The sequence below is a fragment of the Calidris pugnax genome, unplaced genomic scaffold, assembly GCF_001431845.1.
Source record: "Calidris pugnax isolate Ruff unplaced genomic scaffold, ASM143184v1 scaffold211, whole genome shotgun sequence".
NCBI lineage: Eukaryota > Metazoa > Chordata > Aves > Charadriiformes > Scolopacidae > Calidris > Calidris pugnax.
The window spans coordinates 7903629-7926278 of NW_015091083.1; the positions used below are offsets into that span (position 1 = coordinate 7903629).

General features: G+C 39.3%; 1 protein-coding gene across 3 annotated transcripts in view; it reads left to right on the plus strand.

The window, feature by feature from the left end:
* Positions 1–157: 157 nt before the first annotated feature.
* The window catches only part of WDR20 (WD repeat domain 20), a 48270-nt gene continuing 25777 nt past the window's right edge, over positions 158–22650 (plus strand). For all 3 annotated transcript variants that reach the window (XM_014957501.1, XM_014957503.1, XM_014957502.1), the window contains exon 1: positions 158–439. In XM_014957501.1, the coding sequence (XP_014812987.1) occupies positions 176–439 (264 nt within the window). In that variant the 5' untranslated portion in view covers positions 158–175. The remainder of the gene's footprint in view (positions 440–22650) is intronic.

The following is a 22650-nucleotide window of genomic DNA, read 5'->3' on the forward strand; positions in this document are numbered from 1 at the left end:
GAGGGCCCGCCCAAGGGCAAGGCGGCCGGGCGCATGCGCAGAGGCGCCGTAAACAGGCGCCGCCGCTCCTCCCCCTTACGCCGTTTGCGTGGCCGCCTCCGCGCAGGGCCGCGCGAGCGCCGGCGGCGGCGGCGGCTGCGCAGTGGCGCTACATCCGGGCACTGGGGCAGGATGAATGCTCCTTTCCAAGATGGCGGCGGAGGGAGGAGGGAAGGAGATGAACGAGATTAAGACCCAGTTCACCACCCGGGAGGGGCTGTACAAGCTGCTGAGCCACTCGGAGTACAGCCGGCCTAACCGGGTGCCCTTCAACTCGCAGGGCTCTAACCCGGTCCGCGTTTCCTTCGTCAACGTCAACGACCAGAGCGGCAACGGGGACCGGCTCTGCTTCAATGTGGGCCGGGAGCTCTACTTCTACATCTACAAGGGTGTCCGCAAGGTACCGGGGCTCGGCCGCTGGGTTGGGGGGGGGAGTGGCAGGAGCTTGGCGCCGGCTGCCGGTGGGGTGTGGGAGCCCCGCCGCGGGGGGCTGCGCCGTGGGCGGGGGGCAGAGGCCGCCCCGCCGGGCCGCCTTCTCCTTCGGCCCCCCCCTTTCTCCTCCCCGCGGCCGCCTCGGGGCTGGCAGTATCCCGGTTGTGTCCCGGTTGTGGCTGGGGCGGCAGCCGCTCTCCCGATTAACTGGCCTGTGGGATAGCGGTGAGGGGCGGGGGAGCGTAGGCCTGGGCCGGAGGGCTGTGTGAGGGGACCGGCGCTGGCTCACTGCTAGTGGGCTACGTCAAATACGGTGTCACCAACAGTAGGGTGTGTGTGCGGGGCCCTTGGGAGGGATGCGATTGTTGAGCCCTCCTTGGTTTGCAGGAATGAGGGTTGGCTTTCCATTGGCAAGGCAACCCTGGGCCTCCTTCACCTGCTGCTTCAGGTCTGAGTCTGCTGGACACTAATGCTTGTTGTGATTGTGGTGGTGTCAGATCCCTGTTTCCAGGATCTTTCCAGCTTTGACTGAATGGCTTGAGTGTGCACTGTAATTTTAGGCCTTTATTGTGACTCTGAAGTGTGGACTGATTTTAGGTTTGTTTCTAAATGGGAGCTGCCCAATGAGCTGAGTTTTAAATGTCAAATAATTAACATAGAGAAAGTTGTTTTTACAGGAAAGAACGGTTGATGCACTTGAGAGAGACTCTTTACCTGTCATGCTTTGATGCAGGACAGTGTGTGCATTTGATGTCTCAGGTCACCTTATCTATGAACAAACCCTTTTTACTTGTTGTTTCTTAAGGTCCTTGATTTTAAGGGATTTAGAGAAGGATTCTGAATTTGTCATGCTGAGTGAACATGTTTCACTCCTAATATATGTAAACAGAGATACAATGATTGTCAGCTTTCTGGTTTATGTTTCAAAAAGTGGGTGTTCGTTATCTTACATACTTAGGACTCAGCTGTCGTAATGTGAGTACCTTGAAATCTTACTGCTCTTAGCCCACCATGTGTGAAGAAGGCACAGAGAACTAGTGAGGTGTGCAAGGCTGTGCAGGAAGTTTGTAGATGAGCAAGGAATTATACCTGAATCTGTTATGTCCTAAGCTAGTGCCCATATCACTCCTCCTCTGTATAAAATGTAAGCACCAATTGGAGAATAAATATGTGCCTATGTGGTTATCTGTTGACTGGGATTTGACAGATCTGATATATCGTGTATAATTATATGGAAAAGTGTGCATATGGAATTTAGTTTCACCTTTTAATGAATTTTAATAATCTAGTTACGTTTTAAATAATACTTGGACAATAGCATCCTTAAGCATGTGATGAGTATTTTGTATCAAATAACAAATGCTATTTGTGAGCAGTTGCTATCTTTACAAGGTATTGTGTGTGCAATATTTCTGAAAATCTGTATCCTAAATTAGTACCATGTTTGGATTATGATATCTTATGTTTGTTTCTTTCTGTACAAAGTAACTACAGAGTTCTCTCAGATCACAGAGCAGGCCTTTATGTAGTTTAGTAATGGTACATGTGATTCTTGTAAGTTGCCTTAGTCATCTCTTGCCACACTTCTGAAAATAAAAATCTAAAGCCTGGAACTTCATAGTAAATAGGGAACTGAATAACTTTTTCAAACTATAAAAATCACTTTGAGCTGAGTATTTTAATTTTGGGTTTGGATGCTAAAAGCTGCTGGTGTGATACACAACAACTGAGAAGATTTTAGTTCGTCAGATTGTTAACTTGTGAGCTTTGAGGCATACCTGTTACAGTGCTAAATGCTTTTTGCTCTGAGTAGTGTAAAACGTATGCATTCTTAGAACAGAATTAATTTCAATGACCTTTTACAGTGTTAACAATTTAAAATATACAGTATATTCTGTATGTATAATATGTTAACTTTAGTAAAGTTAACCTAGAGAAAGAGCAGAAATAGGTTGAAACACACTTAAGGAAAATGCTTTAAAGGAAAATGGGGACGATGGTCTGTCTTAAGCTTGTAATACTTGCTTCTTTGGAATTTATTTTGAAACTATTCAATTGGAAGTCACTGTTTTGTCTATGTACAAAATTGATATAAGAACAGCCTCACAGTCTTTCAACTGATTATTTGAGCTTTTCAGAATCAGAAGCTGTATCTTGTGGCTGTTATAAAAGGGAGAGTGCTTTGTTACCTAAATTGACAGTATATAATTCTGCCTTAAACAAAACAAACTATCAAACTCCGCATGCCCTCCTGTTCTTGGGAGTAGAAGGTGGGGAGGAGCTTTATTTGTTGAAGACCTCTGTATTGGTGATCCCTGCATATAGAGATGCTAATAACTTTAGTTTTAACTGTTAGTTCATAATTATCTAAGTATCCCTTAGCCAAAATGGAAATTATAGTCTTAAGGTAATTGGGGAATTTTTTTTAAGGGATATTAGAGTATGAGTTGAATTTAGTGAAGCTGTTTTGTGTATATATCGGGTAACTATGATTTTGTCTTTTTTTAATCTTTTTTATTTTTTTATAGTCCACCTCTTTTCTTGCTAAGAAAATGCTATATTTTTACTAAAATGAGTGAAAGAACAATCAGGACTTTATTTTAAATAACTGTGTCTGTTAGATACTGAGATAATTCTTGCATCGGTAATCCATTGCAGATCAGTACACATCAAGTAAGAGTCACACTTAAGCCATGAGTGACACTTAAGAATAAATAATGTAATATTGAGTCAAAGATCCCACTTGAAAGGGATGCAAACCTTTCTTCTTTTAGTTTCCCTTACAATGTATTCAGGATTTATCTGCTACATCTAGTTTGTAAGTCATCTTTTTAAGTAGACTGCTAATGGATGTGTTCCATTTGGCATATTTAGCCTATATAAATTAAAAATGTTACAAGGGATGTTTCTTTAACCTTGATCCTTCTTCCAAGAAACTTGGTTGAAAAGTTATGTCTAGTGTCTAGGAGATGTGAGTACGAATAGACAATGATAGTAGTTTGGTGGAGAGACAAAAGAGACATTGGGACAGCATTTTAAGCTGTCTTTAGAGACTTTTTGAAGTGAAGAAGTATTTTCTTCCAACTTTATTTTTTGCCTCTTTAAAAAAGAAGCTGAGTTTTTACTGTTTCGTGTTTCTATGTTACTCCTAAACTTTACCATTACCCTGAAACATGTTAACATGTTTCCATGTTTTCCCTGCCGTAGAAAGCACATGCCAGTACATTATGGTTTTTTAAATAATGAAATTTATGCAGGGCTCTTTGTGTTAATAAGGTAATGAGGCTTCCAGAAAACTGCTGTTTTCTGATTTGGATGCATGAAAAAAATAAAAATGAACCTGTAGTTCAGTAAGGAGAAATTAAGCTGTGGTGGAATGAAATGTGGTTGCTTTACTTACGCAAGTATATAATTATTCTCAACTGTACTGAGTGTCAATGGGCTTTCCCTTTCAGTCCTCCTTAACTTTGGCTTTAAGGGTAAATGTGTACAGTGAGCTCTTGTTAATGAGAAGGGGAAAATTTTCATGAACTCAACTGATCTAGTGACAGCTGAAAATTATGGTCTAGCAGTATAGTATCCTCTTGTCAGTGTGCTCCTGTCTCCTTGCTGTCTTTGGCAGTGCTCAGCCTCTGGTTGAGCTAGTTCAGCTTGCTAAACCAGCAGTGAAATACTTGCTGTCTTTCTGGGCAGATTTTCTCTTGATTTGATGAGTTGAAGTGTCTCGTCTTGAGGTCAGATGTTAGTAGTCACAGTGAGAGCAAAGAAATGGCTGAGGGAGGGAAAGGAACAAAGCTATCCCCTTCAGTGGCCTGGGCTGCCAGATTGGATCCACTGCCTTTTGAGGTATCACGTGAATAAAGTTTCAGCCTTAAGTCACATTCTGAATGATCTGTTCTTGGCAGATAGTTGACTTAATTTTGACTAAGCGAGTTATAGGTGTTACAGGAAGCCTTTTCTATTATTTTAGGGGTTTGCTTCTTCATGGAGTAGAGTTATAAGGTAATAATTCGAAAGTTATTGCTCAGACTATGATGCATTGATGCTTTGGATGATTGTCTTTTCCTGCAGCCCCAAATCAGGAGTGAGGGCTGTCACTTGATTCTTGCTTACAAGATAGTCTTGGGGGGCTTTAATATAGTTTATGGCTAGCTTTGCAAAATGATTTATTAGTTGATTCATTAGTCTTGAAAAGGAGAGCGCTGTCTCATCTTCCTTGCCTTAGGAATGACTGACAAAACAAGGCTTTCTAGATTGTTGCTGACATTAACTATCAATTTTGTTCCCTTTCTACTAGGAAGCTAGTGCGTTTTCCTTTAAGAAACTGTATATGATAATTAATGTATTCTCTGTATTTTATAAAGGTTTCTGGGCAAGTTGGTCTGCAGCTGTCACTGCAATAGTCATATACAGGTACACATTAGCAATAGTGTCACAAGGTACATAGTCTTAGTTTTTACATAACGTATTGGGAAGTTATGAAATTTGACTGTGTAGTTTAATGTAATGTAATAAGCTAAGCTTTTTTTATTGTATTTAAATTCTGGCTACCTACTCTCTTTGTTAATGTGTGGCAGACTTCCCCACCATTGGTTGTTTCATTTTTTTGAAACCTCTTTCTCATGAAAAGAGGTTTTGTCTTCAGTTCTACTTTTTTCTGCAGCTACCTAAAGCATCAGCCTATCAATAACTATAGAATATTATATTATGTTATAATAGTATTGGGATAGAAATATATGTTGGTGGTAAGCTGAGGTTAGCAGAGGTTTGGAGGGCAGAATGTTGACTATCTTTTTAACCTTATGAGGAGCAAGTGGCTTAGAAATAATTGTATTTGTACTAGAATGAAAGTAATCGCGTATTTAATCCTCTTTATTAAGAGTTCACATATTGGAAGTTCCTAGTTATCAGTAAAAATGCTGATGACATGTAGGCTTCCTTCTTTGCAGTTCTCTAAATTACCTTTTTTTATGACTGGCTTGATACCGGATTCTTTGTGTGGTTGGGAAGTGTTATCCTTGGTGTGGTGACTTTCATTCTATAGGCTGTTCAACAAGAGAATGATAATGGGTGGCTTTTGGTACTGTGCTTAATATATTGCTCTGAGAAGGGTACTGAGAGACAATTCTGGGCTGGAAACTGGAATCTGTGGAGAAAACCGTCAAACTTTCTCAAGATGTGGTGGGAAGGTGAGTTTATGTTACTGTATATTTAGACATCACTAAGCTGTGTCAGGGCTCCAAAAAAAAAAAAAGTATATTTTAATAGCATATATGAGCTATAAAAATGCTGAAGCAGCAGAAAGTATACCAACATCTTTGTGACCAGTTCTTAAACTTGCAGGAACAAGAATTCCATGGTCCCCTGTGGACTTGAAACCCTCCACTTGTTTTGGTGCTTAGTTTTCCCCCTTCCTTCTTGAACTTCTTGTTCAAGGGAAAAAAATCAGGCTAAATGCTTTTGTTTACTGTGGGCACAGGGAAGAGTTATTATTGCCTTTGACTTTTACATCTTTGAAAAATTGTTAGTTTGTCCTCTCAGTTTTCCTAAGGTAAATAAATCTAGTTCTTTTAACCTTTCTTTTCGCATCTTGAGTTCAGTATGTTTGGTTGCTGTTCTCTATATTGGCTTCTATTATCTTGCATTTGTGGTACCTAAACTAGATGTAGCGCTTCCACTGTGCAGAAGTTAAGGGGGAATCCTTGCCTGCTGTGTCTGCCTTCTAATAGTCTCACTAACATATTGAATAATGTTGACATTTTGCATCCTGTTCATATTGTTGACCCACTTGACTCGTTTCTTGTCATATTGCTGCTTTCTCTCCATTTTTATCCATGGTTTGATTGTTGTTGTTGTTGTTGTTGTTTATAAATGCCATGTAGCATTTTCATTGACTTTTACTCGACTAAGTTTATTAGAGAGCGTTTTGATTTCCAGTTCAGTGCTGCATACCACAAAAAACATCCTTCCAGCCTTGATGGCATAGAGTCATAGAATGGTTTGAGTTGGGAGGGACCTTAAAGATCATCGAGTTCTAACCCCCCTGCCATGGACACTCATGAATTTCATGTGTACTCTCAGTCATTAACAGAAGTATCTCATGGAACTTAAAAACCACGTGTTGCATTTGCTGCTAACCTTTTCCTCTAGTCCAGTTATTTTTTCAGAAGACAATTAGATTCATTTGGTGCTTGCTTTTGGCAAGTTTAGCTTGTGTGCTTTTTTCACCTTTGTCTAGGTGCTTTACAGTCTATTTTGTTTCAGTGGCTTTGATACTTTGAAACTGAAAGGTTTACTGCTATGACTGTTGAGTTCTGCTACAAAGTGTTCTGCATTTAAATATTTGTCCCGGATACAGACATCACTCTTACTGTCAAAGACATGATGGGCAAAGGTGGCTAATGGAAGTACTGGGTAAAGCCAGCAGAGCTTTTCTCAAAGCTATCTGGTGCCATCCTGCAACTGGGATAATACTCTGAATTTTTCTGTGCTGCATGACTTTATGTAGTCCATGTTTTTCAGGTGTGGTATCCCTCTTCAAATGGTGGTGTAGATTTCTTTTTTTCCAATAAATCTCTTAATTTGTTGCTGAGGTTTTTTTCTTCTACATCTTGTAGAAGGTAGTTGTTATGTTGGGACTGGATTCGCCAGTCCTGTGGAGGTATTGTGGCTAGATCAGTAGTACTTCACCTGTTGATCTGTGCTTGTGAAAGACTTTGGAAGTCTCTTGGAAATTTGTTTCAAATGTTTAATGGATGGATATACTTCCTGGTCGAGTTTTATGATGTAGACAGATGTTTTCTTTCTTAATTCTAGCTGGCCTGTACTAAGGACTACCGAGACATGTTACAAAATATTCCTGTAGAGTTTTCTGAAGGGTGTGGTTGTTTTGGTAGCTTCTTTCCTTCAATGGCATTTCTGAAGGAAATAGTGAAGATACAATGTAGATTACAGGATTAAAGGTAGATTTAAGTGTTTAATTCTGCAAAGCTTATGCAGAACAAGTGGGAATGGCTCGATTAAGGGGAAAGACTAAAAAGCTGCTTTAAAACGACGCTGTTACACTGTTAAATGTTTCTTGCTGTGGAAGAGAACGAAATATTTGCACTTGATGGAGCTTGCAAGATGATTATTATCTGGGGGCTACTTCTGAGTTGTAGATGGTGGCATTAGTCAGTAGTGCTTGTACTTCTAGTCTGCACTTCAGGCCTATATCTCAACTGTTTGACTTCAGTAAGCTATTGCAGTATATTCTCTGAAGGATTGCTCTCTGAGGTAATGGATCATTTACCCTCGGCATGTTTGAGAGTGAATGCTAAACTCTACTGGCCAAACCCCCGGATTAGTGTGCAGTATTTTATAGGCAATTAATTTGTGTGTGTGGTTGAGGGGGTTTTGCCACTGTGGGTATAATTTGGTTTTTGTTTTGTGTTGAAGTGTATTTGTAGTAATACTGCACTTACATTGATTCAGTTGGGTAATTTAAATTAGTGTAAAACCATTTATTGTGGTACTTGTTCTTTGCAGACTGACAAAATTTTAGTCATAATGCTTCACAAATGCAAATAATGGTAATTTGTAACCAACACTTCTGTGTCTGTAGTGGGTTTTATGGGCCTACTTTGTCAGAACAGTTTCAAAAGGGTTGTGCTATATGCTTAAATTACAAGGAATTTGCATTATGCTTTGATATCTGACAGTCTGCAAAACAATTAAATAGTTAACTGTTAATGGTTAAAACATACATTGAAGATGCCTCAAACTCTAATTAAGCATTGCCAAGACCCATCTCTGAGAGGACTGCAAGCCATAATTTTCTTGTTTGACATTCTAGAATAAAATTTAATGCCCTAGTTTGAGGTATTGTAGTTCTCTGGCTAAAGGGAGACATCTGAAATAGTTTCTTTTGAAGCACATGTATCCAAAGGCCACTTACTGCCCAGTTGTCATGTCTAGGAGTTGATACACTTGGACAAATTACTATTAGAAAATGGTACCATTTAGTGTCAATACTGCCTAATAAAGCCGTTGTCTTTGTGGAAAGCTTAAGGAAACTAAAAGCTAACATTAAATGTGCCATACTGTAAGTTAATGTAATAATATTCTGTGGTGTCCTTCTCAGAGATCAAGTCTTTTTCCTTCCTTACCTCACCCCACTTGTAAGTCCAAATGTGTATGCAGTCCTTCTTGGAATCATAGAATCATAAAATGGTTAGAGTTGGAAAGGACCTTAAAGATCATCGAGTTCCAACCCCTCTGCCATGGGCAGGAACACCTCCCACTAAACCAGGTTGCTCAAAGCCCCATCCAGCCTGACCTTGAACACCTCCAGGGATGGGGCCTCCACAACTTCTCGGGTGACCTACTCCAGTGTCTCACCACCCTCACAGTAAAGAATCTCTTCCTAATATCTAATCTAAATCTCCCTTCTTTCAATTTAAAGCCATTGCCCTTCATCCTATCGCTACATTCCCTGATAAAGAGTCCCTCCCCTTCTCTCCTGTAGGCCCCCTTTAGGTACTGGAAGGCTGCTATAAGGTCTCCCCAGAGCGTTTTCTTCTCCAGGCTGAACAACCCCAATTCTCTGAGCCTGTCTTCATAGGAGAGGTGCTCCAGTTCTCTGATCATCTTCATGGTCCTCTGGTTGACCCATTCCAACGGGTCCATGTCCTGCCTGTGTTGAGGGCTCCAAAGCTGGATACAGTACTCTAGGTGGGGTCTTACAAGTGCAGAGTAGAGGGACAGAGTCACCTCCCTTGTCCTGCTGGCCGTGCTTCTTTTGATGCAGCCCAGGATGTTGTACTGAACAACCCCAATTCTCTGAGCCTGTGCTCATAGGAGAGGTGGTCCAGTCCTCTGATCATCTTCACAGCCCTCTGGTGGACCCATTCCAACGGGTCCATGTCCTTCCTGTGTTGAGGGCTCCAAAGCTGGACACAGTACTCTAGGTGGGGTCTTACAAGTGTAGAGTAGAGGGACAGAGTCACCTCCCTCGACCTGCTGGTCATGCTTCTTTCGATGCAGTCAAGGATGTTGTTGGCTTTCTGGGCTGCCAGCGCGCACTGCTGGTTCATGTTGATCTTCTCATCCGCGAGCACTCCCAAGTCCTTCTCCTCAGGGTTGCTCTCCAGCCATTTTCTGCCCAATCTGTATTTGTGCCTGGGATTGCCATGTCCCAGGTTCAGGACCCTGAACTTGGCTTCGTTGAACTTCATGAGGTTTGCATGGGCCCGCTTCTCAAGCCTGTCCAGGTCTCTCTGGATGGCATCCCTTCCCTCCAGCGTGTCGCCCATGCTGCGCAGCTTGGTGTCATTGGCAGACTTGCTGAGGTTGCACTCTATCGCACTGTCCATGTCTTCTTCCATCGTCTAAAATCTGCATTTCTTGTCCCCTGTAACTTAAAATAAATCAGCTGCTTTTGCTTATTCCGGCTTCTGTTTAGCAGAGTGTTGGTAGACTAGATGTAGCCCGTAGTCTTTGTGGGCAGGACCACCAGCCGCTACAATTGAAATCTTTCCAGTGACGGTGTCGTAACTTGTGCTGGGATTTTTCTCTTGCATTATTCAGTAAAGCTGTTCATAATGGAATGATAGATCTCTAATAGATACTTTCTGCAAATTGATTTCAGTTTTGGTTTACCAACTATAATCAGTCTTTAATTTCATGAGTTAATCATAAGGTTCTCATGTGACTGTAATGGTCAAAGAAATAATACTCTTTTTTTTTTTTTTCATTTTTAACTCTATGTAGAATTGGAAGATGGCTGTACTAAGCAGTTCTTGGTTTAATAATGCCTAATTTTTGTGCACCTAAGAGAATGTGAAGTGCTGTATTAGAATAAGTGCTAGGCTAAGCAAGAACTTTAACTTAAAAATGGCCTGGAGTAGGCAGAAAAGATTGGATGTTAAGAACAAACTTCATTATCCCCAGTCTCCTAGGAATATAAAAAAAAAAGTAATTCTTATGATCTTACAGGAAGTTTGCATACATTTTGTCAGGAAACTGATACCATGTAAAATTTACAGGACTCCAGTTTATGGCTTTAATGTTCCCTTTCAACTAAAGGAAGGGCGAGCAATGACAGCAGGAGACTGAACGGGTGCCAATATATATTGAAACTATCCGTTAAAAATCCACAAGTCTGAAATAATGTATTGGAATGATGCCTTAAGGATGCTTTAGCCTGCACAGTCACAAGGCTAACTCAGTAAATCTGACTAACATAAATGTCTTCTCTTCCTGACACTTACAAATGTAACCATAACAAATACATAATCCTACAAGTCATAATCTTGTCATATTTTAACTGTGACAGTTCCTTTCTAAGGATTTTATTTTGTTTTGGTCACAGTTCTTGTAACTAAGACATCTGTAGAAGTTGTGCAAATTTTCTTTAGATTTGAGGCGGATATTGGAGCACGACACTTCTAAAAGTTTGAAGCTATCATTGAAATGAAATTTTGTCAGTTGTTGTATTTTTTTGTTGTTGTTGTTGTCTTGATTTTTCTGATTTTCTATTAGTTACTGTCCTCACTATTACAGACAGTTATGCAACGTTGGTTTTTTAAAATAATGTTTATAATATTTAAATTATAGTTTAGATTTGCATAATTTCGTGGTCTGAATGGCAAGTACTACCTCATTAAATCAACGGTATTATTATCAACTGTAAATACTGTATTGTGAAGCCAAAGATAGAGGCTTAGTCTGCATTTTCCTTCAGATTTCCACCTTTATTTCCTACTAGGATCTATATAGCAAAGCTGGATATATTTTTTTCAGACTTTCTTTTTAAATGAAAGTATTTCTAGAGCTTAGTGCCTTTTTTTCCCTTTTTTTTTTTTTTTTTTAAATAGTAAGGTGCAGAGACCTTCAGTAGCTACTTAGTGTGTCAGGAGCATCAATCTTTAAAAAATAATTTGTGAAAACAGGTGTAGTTGCATGGTTAGGCAATACCACTTTTGAAGTTTGATACCGTGTGTACTGCAGAATGCAGTATTTCTTACCTGTCTTACAGGTCTAGCCCATTTTGCATGTGTCTGTATGTGTCAGTTCAAATTATTACTCCTTTGCTTATAAATAACCACATAATTTTATATTTTTTTTTAAGTGTGCTGATTGATCCAGGGGAGTTTTGTCCCAAGGAAGACTTTCAGAAATAATGGGTGGAGCTTGTAAAAGAAAGATGCTGGGGTTGACTAGGGAATTATTGCTGTTTAATAGCATTAGCTATATATCTCAACAGGTGACTTCTAGCAAAATCTTGCTGTTACTTCAGAATGTGATCTTAAGCTTTATCCCCCCTAAAGGAAACTCTCTGTATGTTCACATCAGTTTAACGCGTGGGGATGGGCTCCCTCCAGCAGTGAAACTGTGGTCCCTTCTGCAGAATAACTTCTGTCTCTCATGCACAGTTAGCAAACACCTGCAAAGTTTTAAGATGCTGTTTTTTTATAGATGAAGTTTCCAACCTTCTAACAGTGTTGGCAGAATAGACTCTGTGCCAATGAAGTGACTGTTCAAGCGTAGTTCTGTGTTTTAGCCAAAATGCAGCCTCTATAAATGCACTAGACTGATCGGGGACGGTTAAGCGTGGGCACACGTTAGCACTTTAGAATCAGAGAGATGGGGCAAACAACTGTTCTGAAGGACTCGAATAGATGCCCAGATGAAGCTGCCTTGAGTGATGCTCAAGATGATTCATACTTTTCCTCATTGTTAGAGTAACAAAGTGCTCGTTGTCGATGAAGTTCCTGCAGCAGCCCAGAGGCAGCTTGTGTAGCTGCTCTAACTCTGTGTTGGGGTGTAGCAGCAGGCACGTCTCTTCCCTCTGAGCAACAGGTAACCCCCTTTGCAAAGACATTGGGCTGGCATTGATCTGGTTGGTCTGTGTATTGTCATAGAATAGAATCATAGAACGGTTAGAGTTGGAATGGACCTCAAAGATCAAGTTCCAACCCCTCTGCCATGGGCAGGGACACCTCCCACCAGACCAGGTTGCTCAAAGCCCCATCCAGGGATGGGGTTTCTACAACTTCTCTGGGCAACCTGTTCCAGTGTCTCACCTACCTCCCAGTAAAGAATTTCTTCCTAATAGCTAATCTAAATCTCCCTTCTTTCAATTTAATGCCATTGCCCTTCATCCTATCGCTACATTCCCTGATAAAGAGTCCCTCCCCATCTCTCCTGTAGGCCCCCTTTAGGTACTGGAAGGCTGCTATAAGGTCTCCCCAGAGCGTTTTCTTCTCCAGGCTGAACAACCCCAATTCTCTGAGCCTGTCTTCATAGGAGAGGTGCTCCAGTTCTCTGATCATCTTCATGGTCCTCTGTTTGACCCATTCCAACGGGTCCATGTCCTTCCTGGTTGACCCATTCCAACGGGTCCATGTCCTGCCTGTGTTGAGGGCTCCAAAGCTGGATACAGTACTCTAGGTGGGGTCTTACAAGTGCAGAGTAGAGGGACAGAGTCACCTCCCTTGTCCTGCTGGCCGTGCTTCTTTTGATGCAGCCCAGGATGTTGTTGGCTTTCTGGGCTGCCAGCACACATTGCTGGCTCATGTTGAGCTCCTCATCCACTAACACCCCATGTCCTTCTCCTTTGGGCTGGTTCTTAGTCCTAAATTGATAAAGGCTTTGCTTGTACATAAGAGAGACAGACAAAGGCAACTGCTATTAAGATCAGTGCTCGGAGAAGTGCAGTCTTGTAATGCTAGAAAACATTTTTGCTGTGCTTTCTCTTCAGTCGTTTGGAACCCCTTCATTTGTATCACCTCTGATTAGTAGGTGTCTTGCAGCCCTGGCACTTCCAGTGCAAGTTGATATAAAGGAAAATTTAGATTTGGACAACCTGCTGATATTGGTGCTGGTTAAAGGTGTGATTATTTTTGACAGCAGAAACCCCTAGCGTCCATATTATGCATATTAGTATGCATAATAGTGTGCCCATATCAATGGGAGGGATGATTTAATAGCTGGGCTGTGTTCTGTCAGTAGCCTGTGTTCAGTTCTATGCCCTCATATAAGCTTCTGTTAGGACCTATAGCAAAACACTTGAGATGTGGGCAGTTACTCAGTGGATCAGCAGGTGACAATAGACAGTCTGATCATTCCCTCCTGTTCTTGAGAGAAAAATCAGCCTGAGTAAAGAGACAATGTTGTATGACTATTTTGTACATTAAACGCCTTTAGCCCTTTAATGATAATTTTTAAAGAAAGTGATTAATAGCAGGCAAAAGGTGGTTGTTTTGGTTTGGTTTTTTTTTTTTTAGCTTGTAATATATGTACCAGTGAAACCGTCAGCACTTGCTGTTACTTAAAATATCTTAATACTTTGCTTACTTTAAAATGAGGCTATTGGGAAAGCTGAAATTTAGAACATGCTGCCTTTTGTTCTAAAACTTCTGAAGCAGATTCTGGTTTGCAGACAAGGTGATATCCTAGACCTTGTACATATGGAATTTTTGGGAAATCTGGGTTCTTTGCAGTGTGTCTGTTTTAGGGATTTGGTCCTTGATACTTGTTTTCTAGTAGCCTGTGCTCCTGTTGTTCTGTAGCATTGCTTTGTTGGGTTGGGTCCTTAAATGTCTGCAGCCCCAGAAGGAAGATGCATTGCAAATTAACAACTTCAGGACAAGAGTTAAGACAAATATGCTATTTTGTCTGTCTGTTACTAAATATGACCATAAAAAGCATAAATCAAGGGGCCTAATTCTGGGCGATAATTTATTCTCATAACTTCTGTAGGACTGTTCTGGGGCTCTTAGAATAACAGCCAGTTACATCTTATTTTTAGTACAAAAGTAATTAGGGCTTTGTTCTAGTAATATTTTCTTAACATGCCACAACATGATGGAATTATGGGCTTAATAAAAACACTGTATCAAAAATGTCCAGCATTCCTGTAGGGCTTGCAAAATCCAACAGTAGCCAGAAAAGACATAATTCTGAGTTGCTGGAAGACATTACTGTGTTGTATTTGACTCTTATTGAGCTTTGTAATGAAAAAATATAAATTGATTAACAATTAACTGCGACAGTGAAATAAGTTTCTATAGCAACAGGGCAATGCAGGGTACAATTATTCAGACTGCTTTTCTGTAACAGATATTTTTTTTCTTACAAGCAGTGCATTTACACTGTTGGACTAAAACATGGTTTTGTTATAGCAACAGATAATCCTGAGCTCTTACGTGCTGAAAAGGGGATCGGGAAAACTTTCAAAGATAAATATCAGGGTGGTAGAACGGTGGAAACTCAACCTACTACTACTTGCCTGTATGTTATTTGGTATAATGGAGCTATACTGAGTTATAGTATTGTGCAGTATGAATTTATGCTTCACTTCTACCTAGTGACAAGTCTACATAAACATGAACTTGCTCTAATTTAATAATAATGATCATTTAGAAGCTTTCAACTTTCAAGTAAATCAATTAATAAAATTTAGTCCTGATGCCAATTCCCTGAACTGGTCAGGCTTTTGCTTATTTGTTCTTTGTATGTTTAAAGTTTCTGGTTTGTTTGTTTCGATACTTTTAGATACACTTAAATAGAGGAATATTCTACTTTAAGCTTCACTGTTAAAATTGGAAAAGGTTAGGGAATTGTCAAGAGACTGCAGGTGTTGGGTTTTTTTGCCATAAAGCACACTTGTAAAGCCAACTTTTGGGTGTTACTATATTTTGATATTTTAAAGTTAGAAGGAATGAAATTTGAACTATTTCAGTGATGAAGCCACAGCAGCTTTAGTCTTTCAACAGGGAGTTTAATTTTGTTTGATGTATTTTAAGGATACTTTGGATTTCTGATCACTTGCAAGGAAAAAAACCCAAAAGCAGCAGTTCTGTCTCTGGCAAGCCTCAAAGGATGCTGTTGATAGGCGTGCGTGCACTGTTGAAGTGCATTTTTCTGATATTATAACAAACCCATACAAATGTTTTAGAGAAGAAAAAATCTAAGGTTCAAAGCTAAAGTGAAAGTAATTGCTTTGAAGGTGTGACTGACTAGAACACTAGACCAACAGGTCAGGTAACTTCTGTGTGTGTGTGTGCACGGGGAGGAGATGAACAACTCGGAGATGACGCCATCGTTAAGTCATGCAATGTTTCCAGTTTGTTCCATATTTTGGTGGCCATCTGAAAACAGCCTGCTAGCTCTAATTTAAATGAGTGTACTTCTAACAGGTATAATTTTCTAACCAGTTTTACTTAGAGCTGAGCCAATTTAAACCATTTCCCAGTGAAAGTAACTTACTAAGTGTTTAATAAGTATCCCAATTGAGCCTGTGAACCAAATGAGAACAGTTGCTGAATTGTGCTGGAATCTGTGGTTTTACTTGGAATCCATGTGATATTTACATGCCTGTTATCCTTATTTTAATTTTTTTTTTTACATTTAGTATATGTATCTTGGTTCAGCTCATCTGAATAATACAATCGGTCTTTTCTCACCTGTTTTTAATGCTGAATGAGGTAAGAATAACCAATTGTAAACATAGACTAGACTGTAGGAGTAGGAGGAAATGAAAGGATCTGCTGGAGGATGAGAAACAAGGAGGAGATCAAAAAGATAACTATCACTGTTTTACTTTAGAGTTACAAATCTGTTATAGCTTACTATATAGTAACTATTGAGAAAATACTTACAGTTAACTAAGCATAAATCTTAAGTGAACCTTGCAGAACTTAATTATGAAGTGTAGTTAAGGGAAGAGATAATTGTTACAGTACACTTAATTTTCTCAGTTCCTCAAAAGTGAAGAAACAAAAATTTGTGCTTCAGTGCATTCCAGTCTTTACAGAAGGTGATATATTCTTTACACAGCATGTGAGAGTCAGTGCCTGTGAATATTTGGTATGCTCACTACTATTCTGAAATCAGTTGCTTTTTAATTCACCATATTCCTAACAGTGAAAACTTGTGCTAAAAACCCTTTGATTGCCTGTTACTCCAACAACAGGCAGCTATTTTTTAAAGGCTTATCCTTGATTGTTTTTAGGTAGAGAAAAACATGCAAGAGTGCTACTCAACACAACCCCTACCCCACCACAACAACAACAAAAAAAAACCATATGAGAGTTCTCAAATGCTTTGAGTTACTTTCAGGTTTAGCTTTTGAAATTCTGAGGTGGTAGACTTCTGTGTTAGTATTTTTTTGTTTTGCTTAAAGTAACACATTGTCTCCCTGTGGCAGGAAAACATTAATGTATAACATGTATTAAATAGACAGCTTTATTTGAAGTTCAGGTACTCAGCCTTTCTAGTGTACCGCTCTGGCAGCAGGGAAGAATTGTAACTCAAATTCATGTCCTTATATGAACTGGAAATTTTAGATTGGTATAATAGATATTTTAACTGAGAGAGCTCTAGAACCTTAAACTCATTCTGTTCTGAAATGGGGATAAAATTAAAATGCTCTTGAAATCTTTTTACATACTTTACTGGATACAGGGACTACGGCAACTGTTGAGAAGAGAGCTTCAAGTTGAGGTCTTCAAGGAGTGATTTTGGAAACATTTAATATTTTCATTGGTAATGTTGGGACAAAGAAGTAAAAGCACGTATATGATGGCAACATTCTCATAATAAACTTGGGAGACATCACTGTTGTAATCAGAATAGTTTATAAGGAGAAGCGAGCAGATAACAGTAACAGAAGTGGAAAAAAAATACATAGGGAATTTTTGCTTCAGCCAGAAAACTTTGAAAAGATGATAACCAGAGTGTAATGTTGATTACAAGCTGAGTCAGCTTGTGATACAGCTGTTGAAGGCAGGAGGAGAAAAATGCAATTCAAAGATATATCAAGTGAGGTTTACTAGTAGAAATAAAGAAGTGTCTTTTAGTGCCATTGTACAAGGCATTGAAACGGAGGCTTTAGTACTGTATGAAATTCTGGTTACTTATGTGATGAAGATGAATTTCAACACCTGCTACTAGGAGAAGATGGTGTCTAATGTAAAACTGGAGAAAGAAGAGTATGATTTTAATTAGCTGAGCAAAGCAATCACTACTTCTTAAAGCTCTAAAAGGAAGAAGAGAAGAAAGAAGGGAGAGAATAAATAAATAAACAACTTTCCCTAGATGTATGAGAGACGCTGCAGGGTCTCCCATGAATTGCAATCATGCAAAATTTATTATTAATTCAGAAGGATACTCCTCTTTGACCAGTGTGAGCTATTGCTAATAGTTGGGCTGCATAATGAAAATACCGTGGTGTGATGGGCTACAGACTCTCTGGGAAGTACACAATAAATTTTAAGAAGAGGCAAAGCATTTCATCCAGAACCACATTAGAGCTGAATCAGATGAACAGAATGCAGAAAATATATTTATAATGATACAAATACAACTATCTGTGTGGTACCCATTAAGGTTACCTTAATGGCTTTTAGATCCAGGAGAGGAAATGAAGTATTACATGTTGAGGAGCTGGACACAGTGAAGTCCAGTGAAAGACTGGAAGTCCAATGAAAGACTTTGCAGCTGTCATGGAAAGAGCACACTATGTTTTATGGTAACGGTTTCTCAGTAGTTTTGTAGGGGAGATTCTTGGAGATGGTTCTCTGTATTGTAAGCCTGCTTTTATATAGCAGGCATTGAAGTTTAGAAATGTTTCATCCTTTCTTTAAGCATAAGTAGAGTAAAGGATGAGATTTTCTTGAGTAGTGACATCAGGCAACAGTGGGTGCACTAATTTATTATAAAAAGAGGTGACCAGCTGACCCTTGGGGTAGCAAGACTGAAAGAACTAAGCCTTAGGTGTTGTTTCATGTTTTCCTAATCTGAGTTTTACTTACTTTTGTGTAAAATGTTAGTATGCTGAGGTATTTAGTATGTTTTCTGGGAATTAGAAAAGATTCCATGTGCTTAGAACAGATGTTTTTGTATTCATGTATTTGAGATAGATCTTTCTTCAAACATTTTTCTTAAAATTGGGAACTGGGAGAAGCTGGCAACTGTGGCTTGGCTTTGCCCTCCTGATTTTAATCCTAGAACTTCAAGTAAGTTACCCCGTTACCTGGTGCCTCTTGCACCAGAACAGAACAGTTCTCCACCAGGGTATGCAAGCTTTAATGTATGGAAACTGTCTTTCTCATTCAAATGCACTCTTGGAACAAATATTCCTTTCTGACATGAATGTCTCTCTTCACAGGAGAGAAGATAGTGTCAAATGGAGACTCTGCTGTTCTAGTGTAACTCCTTATATAGTGAATGTATCTTGTTCCTCGCATCTGAATGCGTTCTCTTTATTTGGTAGCAATTTATGCACATCTTTAGCAATGAAGTTTCCCCATTACCTTCCCACCTTAAACAACAGCAAACATCCTTTGAGGTTTGTAGTAGTTAATAAAGTGATTCCTCCCGTATGAGAATTGCTTGCTTCACTCTTTGGAATACATTAGGATGTTAATGAAACTTGATCAATATGCAACACTAAACAGTTAAACAGAATTTCAAGTAGAGGCTCAGGCTGCTTGGTTACCATGGCAAACACAGTAGGAAATTCATGCCAAAGTTTGGAAAATAAGATACACAAAAGAAAATTTGTAAACTGAAATAATCACTTTGGAGAGCAAAAACAGTTTTTCATAATTTATTAGAGTCTGTTTTCCAAAGAATACTGTTTTAAAAATCCTGTTTTATCAAGCAAATCTTAATTGCCAGTGCAGAGTTTTATACAAAGCAGGCGATATTCACAAGCAGGGAAGAGTGACATTCTTTGTTGCCTTGCCCTCTAACTGTAAGGGCACTGAGTGAATAGAATAGCCTCTTGGAGACAGCTAAATTACTGAAGTACTTTAATCAAGCTTGACATATTTTCAGTGTGCCATGTCTTGTTTAACAGATATGACCAGGATAGTGTGCGTGTCAATATATATATATAATGATTTGTGTTAATGATTGTACGTGTGTTAGATCATGTATATATATGGCCTATATATAGTTCTATGTTCATAGGATCATCTAGGTTGGGAAAAGACCTTTAAGATGACTGAGTCTTAACTGTTAACCTGACACTACCAAGTCCACCACTAAACCATGTCCCTAAATCATGATTATGTATGTTATATATTTTTTGTAATGATTTGTGTGTGTTAAATATCCTGCAGTATTTCATTTACTTTCCCACAGTTGTTTGTCCTAAGGCTTGCTAACTGTACCAGAGATCTAGGTATTTTCATGGGGTGATTTTCAGTTTGATAGGTTCCCTGTTTAATCAGCTGTCTTTGAACTGTCTGTGAACACAGTATTTCATATTGCAGTTCTGTCAGTATATTGTGGCTAAATCTGATATTATTGCATGTGACTTGCTGTACAGTTTTCCATAGGTGTGGTCACATGCAAATCCACAGCTATTTTTCTCTTTCCAAGTGTAAGTTAGTATATCTATTTACATGCATCTTTTCTAAAATCTCATTGCCAAAGAGAAGGCTGTTATATAGAAAGGTCAATCCGTGGCTTGTAAGAGACACTACTTCGAAAAACCTCCTGAAGATTGAGGTTAGAGTCATCGTTGGACATGGAGATTGTGTGCACCTACCGTGACGTGTGGCTTAACCTCATCAGTTCATGCATTGCATAACCTGCATTGGAGATGATGGTAGATGGTTGGAAGAAAGCAGTTGAGGTTGTTATTGAGAAACTATGATTAATTTGCCTCTGCCTTTATATCACATGGTGTCTCGGGAAGGAAGGATTGATGTTGTGATAACTAGGAGGTGGTGTTACTGGAATATGAAGTGTTGGAGGTGATGGAATGAGCAGTTTAGTATTAAGCTGAAATGGTGTTCAGGAGTTCTTCCGAATTTTAAGTGTAAAGCCTCTGAGCTGCAAATTTATTAACAAATAGTAACTGTTACACTGAATTACACGTTAGTCCGTGCTTTTTTGCTGACCTCTCTAAAAATGGCTTACTTCATGATTAGAACAAAGGTAGTAAAGCATCTGAAAGATTGTTCTAGGGTTTAATTCCAAGGAAAGTAACAACTTAGAGGCCACAGAAACTGATGAACTGTGCCATTGAATAACCTCAGTAAATAAAACTTTAAATAGCTTTCATCCCACTAAGTTTAATATATGGTAATTTATAGTTCTGTGGTAGATCTGTAGCTTCAGGAAGAGAAATAAATGAGAAAAGCAGCAGAAATTGAAGGTGAACTAAGTTGAGTGACCAAGTGTCAAGGCAAGAGGCAACTGTAAGAAACTTGAGAGATACAGTTATGCCAGTTCAGTGAGCAGGAGTTTTCCTGCTAACCTTTTGGTGGCACACACTGGAGGGAAAAACTTGCATCAGTTTGGAACCACTACACAGAAAGAAGAGGGGATTGCTGTAGATGACTGCCCTAATTAATCAGTACTTGAATCTTAATTTTTTTTTTATTGTAAGAAATGGAATGGGGAAGAATACTTGGAACAAGAAAGGAGTAAATTATATTGCATTGTATGAATCAGTAGATCCCTCTATAAGTGTCCATACAGGTCTGAAAAAAGTAATTATTACAAAGAAATTCAGAGAAATGGTGAAAATTGTGACAGCTGAAAATTTCCATGGAAATACTGAGAAGACGGGACTGCTTATTCTAGTAAGCAATAGAGAAATGTGTGTATAAGGAATGTTAGACAACATTGTCTCTTCCTGGGAACAAGAACTTACTCAGTAAAATCAGAAGGAAACAAAATTCAGAACAGATACTTTCTTTCACATATTTAGCTTTGTCAGGATGTGTTGCTTCAGTCATCTAAGTAAATAATGAAAAGAAAGTGGGTGTTAAAATCTGGCAATATTTGGAATTCCATGCGGTAGTTACTGCAAAAAAAAATCCTGTAGAAGGCTATTGAACTTCCATTATTTGCAATTTAAATGGCTTCCTGAAAAAAATCGAGGATGGACAATAATCCATTAATGCAGCTAACTTCTTGAACTTAGTGCTGGAACACGTATCTGCCTGCTGTTGAAGAAATGATACTGGAGTAAAAAGTCTTGGATTGTGATCCAGTTCTGCAGTCTGTGATTACAAAGTATGTATGTGCCATGACTTGTTAAATCTGCGTCTCAATTTTTAAGCCAGTGAGGGAGAGACCAGTATAAAAACGTGACCTGTCACCCACAGTTTATTAATAGCCCCGGGAGATCATTGTTTTGAATTTAAAACTGTACAGTGTGATCTCTGTCTTACATATCTCCTTAAAAAGAGCTGAGTAGGGGGAGAAGAGGAGGAAGGTGTCTGCATCGCATGCAGAACATACATGATTCTGGAGAGGTTTTTTATCCAGCAGGCTGAGCTGCACTTGAGCCAAAATTCTGTAGACCAGTCACTGGGAAGAGACAGTAATACTGATATTGTGCCTTCTTTTCCCTTCTTCCTATTAAAAAAAAAAAAAGGGCAACTAATTGCTTAAACCAAAATAGAATATCTAATTCAGTTCATGTCTGTTGGGAGTGTGTGATACAGGGGCTATATTCAGAGTTGTTTGAGTTTAACCAGCCTGTTTATGGGTTTAGTGTGGCCAAATGCATAACACTGAAGTCAAAGTCTCAATTTTTATCTGAATTGATCATGTCATTAACTGACACCCACGATTATGTGAACTTTGCAGAAGGAACTGGGAAATTCTGCTTTTGTTAGCTGTTCTTGTAGTGTGGGTTTCTGAGCGATTGTTTAGATGCTCAAGAACAAGTTAAAGCTCTTGTGCTCTTTATCACGGGGAAGCAACATTGTGCAAAGTGTGATTTAAAGGATTGGAGCATTTCTAGGGAGGAAAGCGACAGGTTTTCTTCTGCTGGTGGAATAAAAATTAACTTTGTTAAAAACATAGAGACAAACACCTTTTGAAAAGATAAGTTACAACGTCATGTCGTTTCCCTGAAGTTTCAGTGAAGATTGCTGGAGTTACTGGGAGTGTTTCGGTTGGTTTGGGCGACGCAAAGCACTGCTCACAGACCTTCTCCAGACTGACCAGGACTTGCTGGGGAGAGCTGAGCTGAGGGTTGTGGGCAGTTCGTTACAACACTTTGGGTCTGATGCGACTCTGTGAAGAACACCCTCACAAGTTGTACGTTTTGGTTCTTCCACTCAAAAGGAGCAGCGTCAGGATGGGTGTAAATATTACCGAGCGATGTGTTAAAGTTTCTAAAGGAACAATTTCAGTGCCTTAAGACCTCTGTTGGGTTGTGAT